General features: G+C 17.3%; 5 protein-coding genes across 5 annotated transcripts in view; 3 read left to right on the top strand and 2 right to left on the bottom strand.

Annotated features, from left to right (window-relative positions):
• Positions 1 to 180: 180 nt before the first annotated feature.
• Positions 181 to 765, bottom strand: PRELSG_1143300 (50S ribosomal protein L24, putative; the record flags this gene model as incomplete). The annotated part of the gene is made up of 1 exon (XM_028677725.1): positions 181 to 765. The coding sequence occupies one exon, from the start codon at positions 763 to 765 to the stop codon at positions 181 to 183; it is 585 nt and encodes a 194-aa protein (XP_028534085.1).
• A 539-nt stretch (positions 766 to 1304) lies between these two features.
• PRELSG_1143400 (conserved Plasmodium protein, unknown function) lies at positions 1305 to 1790 on the top strand (the record flags this gene model as incomplete). The annotated part of the gene is made up of 3 exons (XM_028677726.1): positions 1305 to 1352; positions 1437 to 1615; positions 1733 to 1790. The coding sequence occupies 3 exons, from the start codon at positions 1305 to 1307 to the stop codon at positions 1788 to 1790; spliced, it is 285 nt and encodes a 94-aa protein (XP_028534086.1).
• An 802-nt stretch (positions 1791 to 2592) lies between these two features.
• Positions 2593 to 6432, top strand: PRELSG_1143500 (RAP protein, putative; the record flags this gene model as incomplete). Its single annotated transcript, XM_028677727.1, has 1 exon — positions 2593 to 6432. One exon carries the CDS (start codon positions 2593 to 2595, stop codon positions 6430 to 6432), a length of 3840 nt encoding a protein of 1279 aa, XP_028534087.1.
• A 624-nt stretch (positions 6433 to 7056) lies between these two features.
• On the top strand, positions 7057 to 8491 carry GILP (glyoxalase I, putative; the record flags this gene model as incomplete). Its single annotated transcript, XM_028677728.1, has 6 exons — positions 7057 to 7380; positions 7490 to 7618; positions 7699 to 7797; positions 7944 to 8009; positions 8085 to 8216; positions 8327 to 8491. 6 exons carry the CDS (start codon positions 7057 to 7059, stop codon positions 8489 to 8491), a joined length of 915 nt encoding a protein of 304 aa, XP_028534088.1.
• A 264-nt stretch (positions 8492 to 8755) lies between these two features.
• The window catches only part of PRELSG_1143700 (DNA helicase, putative), a gene marked incomplete at both ends in the record, with an annotated part of 5276 nt that continues 2453 nt past the window's right edge, over positions 8756 to 11578 (bottom strand). The window contains 1 exon segment of the mRNA XM_028677729.1: positions 8756 to 11270. Within this exon segment, the coding sequence (XP_028534089.1) occupies positions 8756 to 11270 (2515 nt within the window).

Raw genomic sequence — 11578 nt, forward strand, 5'->3', positions numbered from 1 at the left:
TATAATAAATTTCTTTTTAGATACATAAATATTTTTAAGAAATGAATTATGAAATTTTTTTTTTTTTTAGTGATTTAAAAGCACAAAATAATCACCTACAATAAAAATTACGAGAATATCTTTTTTTATAAATGTTTAAAGAAAAAAAAAAATACATATATATATATGTATGTATGTATGTTAAGATAATTCTCTATTATATTTGTTGACCGTTTGCCTTAATATATTCATGAATTTCACATCTGTTTTATAATCATATGTTTTTTTTAAAGCTTCCTGTGGGGAAGTATCTAAAGGGTTTTCTTCTACTTCTTCATTTTCATTTTCTTTATTTTTTTCTCTTGGCCATGGTATTATAATTCCCGATTTTTTAGAAATTCTAATTATTTGATTGTCATCAGTATATCTAATTGCAACTTTTGTATTTGTTTTTAAAAAGCTATCTATTAATTGAACATTGGAATAATGAATTTTTTTTTCAATATAAGCAAATTTATTATCAACAAAAATTTTTCTTAAGTTACATCCTTTTACTTTTACCATATTTCTAAACTTATCACAGCTTAACACTTCACCAATTTTTCCTTTTTCCTTTCCTGATATTATTTTTACTTCATCCCCCTTTTGAATTTTCCATATTTTAATAATATTTCTAGGTTTTATAATTTTATGATATCTTGACTGAATATTTTTGTAAAATATATTATTCAAATGGTTGAAAAAAAAAAGATTATTAATTTTGCTTATAAAAAAAGAAGAAAACATTTTTCATTCCTACATTTTTTTTCTTTTTTTTTAAGGAATTTTTTAAAAAGATATAAAGGAAATATGTACAAAGTTTATATTATATTTAAGAAAAATAAAAAAGCATATGTATATAATTTTTTTTTTAAGTTTTTTTTTTCTAAGGAATATAAAAAATAAGATAAATATTATGTTTATAATGCGGCAAATGCCTAATTTATACAAGGTTCTATGGAAGAACACTTTTCATAAGATAAAAAATAACAAAAATTTTTTTTCTGAATTAAATATATTTTTCTTTCTTTAATTAAATGTGATAATATCACATTTTCTAAGTATGTAACAAAAGAAAGTATTGTAAAAAAAAAAAATTTATTTTAAATAACAAGCAAAAAGATAATTCAAATATCCATAAGTTTTTTGTAACATATATAAATTTTTTATGTATTTCTTAAATTTAAAAAAAAAAGTTTTTGAACTTCAGATGAAATTAAATTTGTAACTAATAAAATATATTATTAATTTAATAAGTAAAAATCAATTTAATGTAACTTGAAATGATGGATAAATTAAAGAACCTGTTATTTGTTAAAAATGGAAATTTTTCAGTAATTTAAAATATATTAAAAAAGAAAGATATATATATATATAAATTCATAAAAAATAATTAAATTTATTTTATTTTATATAAGAATGCTCAAATAAAATTATTAGCTTTTACATCGATAAGTATGCTAATATTAATGATTACTGGTGATGGATTACAAACACCATTAGGTTATATTAAAAATGTTAAAAGAGAATTAAAAAAGGAAGAAGAAGAAAAAGAATCATTAGAGAAAAAATTATTAAAAGAATTAGGAGTTACAACGTATGTTAAAATTTAATAAAATTATAAAAAATAAATTTTACATAAATAAGTACACCATAATATTTTCTTACCTTTATTTTTATTTTCTATGTGTATTTCTTTTTTTTTTTTTTAAAGATATCAGGAATGGAAGAAAGCTGGAATTATACCTTCGGATGATAAAGAGAATAAATAAGATGCTCAATGATTATTTCTATTTTGAAGATAAATTTTAATTATACTTCTTTTTAAATTTTTATAATAATGTAGCAATTTTTTTTTTATTTGTTTGTCTATTTTATATTTAATATGATCATATTTTTTTTTTCTGTTTATTCAAGTTCGTTTCTCTATATTTCAACATTCATAAACTATATTTTTTTATAGTAAATATAGTTCATTTTTTTAGTGAAAAATATTTTTTTATTACATCAAGGTAGCGTTAACAATATTATTAAAAAAAAAAAAAGCTTATGATTCTAAATAATATTCAGCATTCTTTTTTATTTTTACTTTATCTTTTCAAATATAATACTATTTATTTGTATTTTTAACAGTTTTATATTATATAAATTTAAAATATTTGTAATACATGTTCTAGTTTTTTTTTTTTTTTTTTTTTTTTAAATATAAATATGTATTTAAATGATCTTTTTAAATAATCAAATCCAAATTATTACAACGTTATTTTACTAAATATAATAAAATAAATTAAACAAAAGATATAAAAAATCAATTATTACAATTTTTTTTTTTTTTTTTCATATTTTTATTTAATACTTAAATTTTTTTTTTTTTTTAAAGAAAGGATATATTTTTATATTTATACTTTTTTAGTATTTCACATATCTCTATTAAAAAACTTTTTTCTTTTTGCTTTCTTAAAAACTATTTTATAATAATTTTAGTACCTTTTTCATACAATGAATATTTTTATAAATAATAATAGATACTATTACGTAATAATATAGGCAATTTTATTTTGTTTGATTTTTATGATGTTTAAAAAAAAATATAATACATTTATAGATAGTATAAATATAATTATACATAATAATAAGTTATGTAATAATTTTTCTTCTGTTTTTCTGAATGCAAATAAAAAGAAACCAATAAACATTGATAATATAAATAAAATAAATAAGAAAAATGGCTTAAATTGTAAAAGAAATGAACTCTTAGAAAATGAGTATAAAAAAAGTGAAGAAAATAAAAAGATAACAAAATTGTGTGAACAATTAAGTGACAATTTAAGAAAAAAAGAATATAATCTATATGAAAATAATTTAATTTATTCCTTATCTATTGCGGAAAATGCTATAGAAATATCTCAGTTGATAAATGTAATTAGTAAAAATAAAATTAATAACAATATAAAATCTATTTATGTAAAATTAATTAATAAAAGTTTAAAAATTTTTGATAATATTCCTATTAGAAGTGTAAGTTTAATTTTAAATAGTATGCTTAAGTTAAATTATTATCACAATGATTTTATTTTTTTATTTTTTAAAAATATAAAGAAGATGATAACTGAAAGTAATAGCGTTGATATATGTATTTTATTTCATTTTTACATAAATGTATTGGATCGATTTTCATATTTAGAAAATAAAAGTGATGTATTATTAAATTTATTCTTGAATAAAATATATAATGCCATTTCTTCTTTTCAAATACATAGTATATCCTGTATTTTAAGATGTAATAAAAAATTAATAAAAAGAAAATGGATTTTATATAATAACGGTAATATAAACAGTGAAATGAGTAAAAAAAAAACATTAAATGTTATGAACGAAGAAAAGGAAAAAAAAACAGATGAAATAAGAAAATATGATAATGCAGAATTAATTGAAAAAATAAATGAAATTTTAAAAAATAATTTTTATCTAAAGATATCCTATGCAAGTATTCAGCAACTGTGTAATATATTAGAAGATTTAGAATTTTTTAATTTAATTGATGATAATTGTTACTATGACGTTCTAAATATATTAAAAAATAAAAATAAATTAGATAATTTTAAAGATATAGACTATTTAAATATATTGAATATTATAAAAAGTAGAAATATTAAATATAATAATTTATTTCCGATTACTCATTTTTATTTTTTATTTGATGAAATAAAAAACAAAAATTTTGATGAGTTTTCTTGTGACGATTTAGCTGAATTAATAAAAATATTGTATTATTTTAAAAAATTTTATCATATTAATTTTTGTATGAATAAATTAGAGATCTCTTTAGATAAAAGAAACTTGGATGATATATCTTCTGTTTCAACACTTATATATCTGCTTTATGATTTTTCATTAATTAACAAAAGCAATAATATTATAAATTCTTTAAATGAAAAATTATTTTTATGTATAATGAATAAAATTCATGAAAAAAAAGAACTACAAAAAAAAAAAAATGAAATAAAAAATGATATAAGTAGCAAAAATTATAATATAGATAATTTATCTTTACCTATAAGAGAATCACTTCTATTAGTTAAATCTCTTGATATATTAATTGATAAACGTATAATAAATTCAAACTATCTAATTAAAAAAAATTTCTTTTTAATTAATTGCAAAAATGATTTTCAAGTTTCTTATTATGATAAATATAGTAATTTTGTGTTGTATAAAATGTTGTTATTAGGAAAAGTTAAGTATAACAATTTTTTTGTTTTTTTGAATTTATTAAAAAATTCATTAATTTTATCATTATATTTTTGCATTAAAGACATTGTGTTATTTTTGAAAGCGTTATGTTTTTGTTCTTACTTTATCAGTAAGGATAATTATTTAATTTTTGAAAATACTTTAAATTACTTGAGTTTTTTAATAATATCACAAAGTATGCTTTTGAAAAAAAAGTCTAGCTGTTATAGTGATGAATTTATGAAAAAAATGAATAATACAAATAATTTTTTAAATGATGGAAATTTAAATGATGATAATAATTTAGATCATATATATAAAAGAATAGAAAAAATAATAGAAAAAAATTATATATATATAAATGAAATGAAAAATGATAGTTATCATATTACAAATATTTCTGATAAAATGGATTCAGGTTTAAATGAAGTTAAGAATATTATGAACAATATAGATGAAGATAATAATTTGAATTTTAAATATACAAAAATAAGTTCTATTGACTGTTCAAATATATTATACTATTTTCAGAAATTAAATTATGTCAACTACGATATGATTAAAATACTGTTAAAAAATATTTATATTAACATAAATCATTTAAAAAACAATCATATACTTAAAATTATAAATGGCCTTAGCATAATTAAAAATGTTGATACAAAATTAAATTCTTTTAATTATATTATTAATAAAGTTATAATTAAATTTATATCTTCACATAAAGAGAATGATAATTATGTGTTAAAAATAGATGAAACAATTAAATTGCTTTATTTAATTAGTAAATTGAATATAATAAATGAATATAAAAATAATTTAATTAGAAAACATATTTTAATATATTTAGAAAATATTTTAAAAAATAATAAATTAAGTGTAAAAAACATTCAATTGCTATTACAGACTTTTAAAAGTATGTATCCATATCGCTATGCAAATTTAATAGAATATTCTTTGAATCAAATTGATCAAGTATTGGATGGAAAACATTTTATTAAAAATGATATTAGTAATAAAAATGATGTAAATGAAATGATTAGAAAAAGTAGTGAAAATGTTAGTGATACTTTTTCTATATCCTTTTTAAAAGTATACTTTTCATCAATACCTATTTTAATAAATCCAATAACAAATATTTATTCCAATATGAATGATTTATATCTAAACACTAGTGAAAAATTATTTGAACAATTATGTGAATATGCAAAATCAAATGAAAAATTGAAAAAGGATATAATTCCATTTGTCATAGATTTTATGAATTTATCATTTTCTTATAGTAATTATGTTCATAAATACATAGATTTTATAATTTACATTTTTGAGAAAAATGAGATAATATCAAAGAATCAATTTTGTATGATTTTATTAAATTTAAAATTTTTTTCTCATAAATTATTTAAAACTGACAACTGTAAAATATTAAATATGAGCAAGAAGGAATTTTTAAATAAAACAGAAGAATATTTAAGAATGTTTTACAACGATAATACAAATAATGAAAAAATTTCATATGATGAAAACTTCAATTCAAAAGCAAAATCCCATAACAAATCATCGTATGATTTTACTTTTAATAAAAAAAAGTTAATTTTTTGTGATACAGAAGATGATAATGAGGAAGAAATAATATCCAGAGAATATAATTATATAGATATAAATAATTTATATGAAAAAAATGTAAGTATTAAAAAAAAAAATACTTTATATGAAGCACAAAATGTATTAAAAGACAAAGAAAAAAAGGAAGTAATAAAAAAGAAGAATTTATTAAATGAATTTGAAATTATTTTAAAAAAATATTCTTACTGTCAAAATAATGAACAAGATAAAATACAAATTTCAAATAATGTGAAAGTGTATGTATTTCATATTAAATATATTGATTTAAAAAAAAGAATTATATTTGAATTTTTAGAGGAGCACGATTACTTGAGAGAACTAGATAATTCATCAATAGAAATATTACCTTTTATTAGTTTACGTTTATTATTCTTAAATAAATTAAAATTTGAAATACTTCTTATGCCCTTTTATGAATGGGAAAATAGCCATGGAAGATTAGAAAAAGTAAAAACAATTTTTCAGAAATTATTAAATATTACAAATAATAGTGATTTTTATTTAAATCAAAAAAATAAAACGCACATTTTTTCATCTATTGGGCAGTATGAATAAAACATATTTTTTTTTCTTTTTCAGTAATGCTCTATTGTTTTTATATGCTTTAATATAATTATTATTATTAGATTTATACATATACATATTTTCATTTAATTATTTTAAATTTCCTCATTTTTTATTATATTATTTGTCTTTTTTTTTTTTTTTTTTTTTTTTTCATTAATAAAAAATATATAAGTTATTTTTTTAAATATATTTGAAATAACTATATTCCAAATCTATATGAATAAAATGTGTTTGTTGCCTTTTAATTTTTGTAACATTTTTTGTTATTTTTCTTTTTCTTTTTAATTTTCAAGTTATTTATTTTTTTAAGAATTTTAATTTTATTGACATATATATTTTAAAAAATTTTTTTTTTTAAATTTTGTTATATTTCTTGTTCTATGTATATATTTTATTTTTATACCTATTTTTATTTTTTTTTTTTTGGAAAAAGTAAATTCAGATATAAAATATATTAATAAACTTTAAATATAATTAAATATGACTTTAAAAAAAGTTAAAAAATTGGCTAACAATTTTAAATTTCTATATTTTTTTTTTTTCTGAATACATTAATATTACATTTCTTTAATTATTATATAATTTTGTATATTTAAAATAAAAATAGCTTTAATGAAAATTTTTTTAGTTCTAATATTTTTTCTTTTTTTTAAGAAATATTACTTTTTGAATATTTTGAGCAGAAAGTATTATTATTTCATTAATAAAAATAGTAATTTTAAGAAAAGAAAAAAGTATATATACAAAAAATTAAAATGTAAATTAGAAGGTATAGAATATAAAGTTAAAAATTTAGATGCTTCTGTCAATTTTTACAAAAATGTTTTAAATTTTTGTATTTCCGAGAAAGGGGAGAAATTCGTTAAAATGATATTAGCTCATGATCAGGCCTACATAAAATTAATTCAAAATGAGGGAGATATGAATATTGGAGAAGTATAGATATATTAAAAAAAAAAAAAGAATGCTCTTTTATAATAATATTTCTTAACCTATTTTCTTTTTTTTTTTTATATTATGTTAAATTCTTTTAAATTTACTACAGCATTCTTTTCTTGGTTTAGGACTACAATTAAAAGAATTTGATATAAATAAAACAAAATTATACAACGGGAATATTGAGGAAGAAATAGAAAAAAGGCCAGTAACACCTTGTATTTTACCTGATGAAGATGTAATAAAATATTCATCATAAAAATTTTAATTATAAAATTTTTTTTAATACAAAAATACAAAAATTAAATAACTGTGTAGGCTCAAATTAGGAAATTTTGGAATAACTGCTTCATAACAGATCCAGATGGTTATGGTATAGAAATAGTTTTAGAAAATGAAGAAAAGAAGCTTGATAGGGTGAATATAGATATAATAAGAATAAATTTTTTTTTTTTTTTTATCATTTTTAATATTATATAATATTTATATATATATATATATATATATATATATATATATATATATATATATATTTTTTTTTATTATTTTAATTTTTTTTTTAGATCAGATTTTTTACTACATCAACAAAAGATTCTCAAAAGTTTTATGCTGATATTTTAGGAATGGATGTAAAAAAAAAAAATTTATAAATTTACACATAGCAATATATATTTTTGTTTTTATTTATTTTTATTTTTATGTAGTTAATAAAAATACAAAGCCACCTAGAAGAAATATCTTATCCTTGGAATATATACGGTGGTATGAGTTATTTTTTTTCATCTAAAAAAAATTCAACTGTTTTACAGTTCGCTTATGCTTATGATGAAGATAAAGTAATTAATTTATTTATAATCACATTTATTTTTACGCATTTATATTTATTTACACTTGTAATCTTATTTTTTACTTATCAATATATTTATTTTATTTTTTTTTTTTAAAGCTGCACATGGGAAACTCTTTAGGAAATATAATTTTGAGTTTTAAAAACTTAAATGAAATTGAAAAAAAGTTAAATAAAAATAATGTAGAAATATTAAAAAAGGATGATGATATATTAGTAAAAGATTTAAATGGATATAGTTTACGTTTAAGAAAGAGTAAATAAAAAAAGAAATAGAAAAAAATATTCAAGAAATTGTAAAAAATTCTTAAAATTTATTAATAATTGAAATGTTAAGAAATTATTTTTCAAATAAATCATTCTCTAAAAAATTACAAAAAAAAAATTGAAAGAATTTACAACAAAATAGAAAGAAAAGTGTAAGGAAATAAATGAATTAAAAATTTTAAATTGTATATATATATATTTTGTTTAATTAAGACAACATTTTTTACATTCTTAAAATATATTTCTATTTTTTTAATTTTTCTAAAAGTACTTACTTTTTTTTTCATTAAATATATAATCTTTTTTATTTTTTACATCATTTTTTGTTTTTTTTTGATGGCAAAATGTACATAATGTTTGTAAATTATCAAAAGAAGCTTCACCTCCCCCTTTAAAAACTGGCAAAATATGATCAACCTGCCATATGTAACCATCTCTTGGTTTTTCAAGTATTTTTTTTAAATGATTAATATTTTCTATAAATAGTGGATTAGTCTTAATAAAATAATCAATCCTTTCATTAATCGAAAAATATTTAGTTTTTTTAATTTGCTTAATTAAATCAGTACAATTTAGATTGCATATATTACAAATTCCCTTGTCTCTTTCAAATATTAATCTTCTTAAACTGTAGGAGTTTTTTTTTAAAAAATATTCTTTTCTGCAATTTCCTTCACAAAATAAATTATTTTCCTTACATATAATAATTTTTTTGATATTACTTTTTTTTAATTTTATCATTTCTAACTCCTTTTTAAATCTTTCTACTGTTTCTATATGTGAATTTTCCTTTAGATAATGTAATATGTTCTCTTCATCCAAAATGCCCTCAGAAAAAGGTAAGGTATTATTGCAATATAAGCACTTTAATGTATTAGATTCTTCATCATACTCTTGATAATAAGATATTTGAAATTTTCCTTTAAAACTGTACTCTATGTAAGCTTTTACATATGTTTTATTTTTTAAAGCAATATTTTTTATATATCTTTGAAATTTCAATTGCATATTTTGATTTCCATTATTTAAATATTTAAGTAAAGATATATTTACATCGCATTTTTTTTTTTCAATCCATCTTTTTTCATTCGCTTTTAGTTTATTGTAGTTTTCCAGAAATTTACTCGCGCATTTTTTTAATGTTTGTTTTTTTTTTGATTTCAAGTTATTTAATTCTTCTATGGTAAAGTTAGTTTTTCTATTTTTATTGTATGCGTGTATTCTATTAGTGAGTGTATTCATTTCAAATAAATATCTTTTTTTTTTTTTTTTTTTTTTCTTGTAATTTTTATTATCGCTATTTATATTTTCTTTATTGTAGCATTCATCGTTTTCATAGTATATGATATTCTCATTCATTTCTTTACTACCATTTTTAATTTCACTATTTTCATTATTATAAAATTCATTTTCTTTATAACTTTTATTTTCTAATTTCATTTCTTTATTATATGAATCACTGCTATTTGTTGCTTCATTTTTTTTATCCTCTTTCTTATTGATACAATTGTTATTAATTAAATCAATAACATCATTTGAAAAATTTTCATAAAATAAATCCTTGTTGTCACATATTATACCATCAGTAATTGATCTAGTACTTTGAGAACATAAAAGAAATCTTTTCCACGTCTTATAATCACTACCTAATCCATATTGTAATAAAAAATAAAAAACAAAAGTGTTAAATTTTTGATTTTTTCTAAATAATCTACTTTCGCATTGCTGCAAATGAAAAAAATTAACTGGTAATTCAATAAAAAAGCATAAATTACAAAAACTGAAATCTAATCCATGACTAACTGAACATATAGTAAAAATACCATAATAGCAATTACTATTGGCTTGAAAATATTTTATTTTTTCTATTTTTTCTTTTTCGCGTAGACATCCATTTAATACTATATAATCTATGCTATGTTCATTCTTTTCTTTTTTCTTTTTTATTATTTTTAATAATTCTTCTTCTATGCATTTGCAAACAACCAAGTGATAACAAAAAATTATTTTTTTTTTTTCTGGAAAATATTTTTCAATACAATGCAAAGCATTTACTACTTTTGATAGTCCTTCTTCTTCTTTTTTAGATTTTATATCAATATTAAAAAATTTATTCAATTTTTGTCTATTTAATTTAGCTCTATCTTTTTCTTTATCATACAGTATCCTATTTTTTTCTACTTCTCTATTTTCATTCTTTAAATTATTTATAACATCTTTTTCACTTATTAAATTCTTTTTTATACTTTTTTCATTATTAGTATTTTTATCTTCTCTGTTTTTACCTTTAATAAAAAAATTCTTTTCACTTAACGTATCATGAATATTAGTTGGTAAATATATAAAAAATCTTTTTAAATTCGGAAAATTATTTTTAAAAATATTTGAAATAATTCTTCTTATCATTACTGTTTTTTTTAAAAAAATGTAAAATTCCCATGATCTTAAATTTTCTTCATATATTCTTTCTCCTCTATAATAATATTTTTTACAAAATTCTTCACCAAATATAAATTTATTTTTGCAAAATATTTTATTATTATTAATTAAAAATTTTATCTGATGAAATATATTTATAGGTCTATTAATGGATGGAGTACCACTTAAAAAAATAACATTTTTTGTTTCTTTTATTTTCTTTTTTATCATTTTTGTTAATTCACTTTGTTTTCCATAGTGAACAGTTCTTATAAAATGACTCTCATCAACAATAATCAATTTAAATTTTATTTCTTTGATAATATTTACATTTTTATTATAAGAAAAAATTTCTTCTCTCTTAAATTTTATGTATTCCTGTATCATTTCCTATAAAAAAAAAAAAAAAAATAAATAAATAAATAAATAAATAAATAAATAAATAAATAAATAAATAAATAAATAAAAATAAATAAATAAATAAATAAATAAATAAATAAATAAATAAATAAATAAATAAATAAATAAATAAAATAATTAAATAATAAATAAATATAAAACACATAAAGAATAGAATAAATAACAAAATTAATATATTTTAAGTATTAGTATGTATAATTTTTATATAAAATAAAGAAAATATTTTCAATAAAAAATAATATTTTT

Source organism: Plasmodium relictum (genome assembly GCF_900005765.1).
Source record: "Plasmodium relictum strain SGS1 genome assembly, chromosome: 11".
Taxonomy (NCBI): Eukaryota; Apicomplexa; class Aconoidasida; order Haemosporida; family Plasmodiidae; genus Plasmodium; species Plasmodium relictum.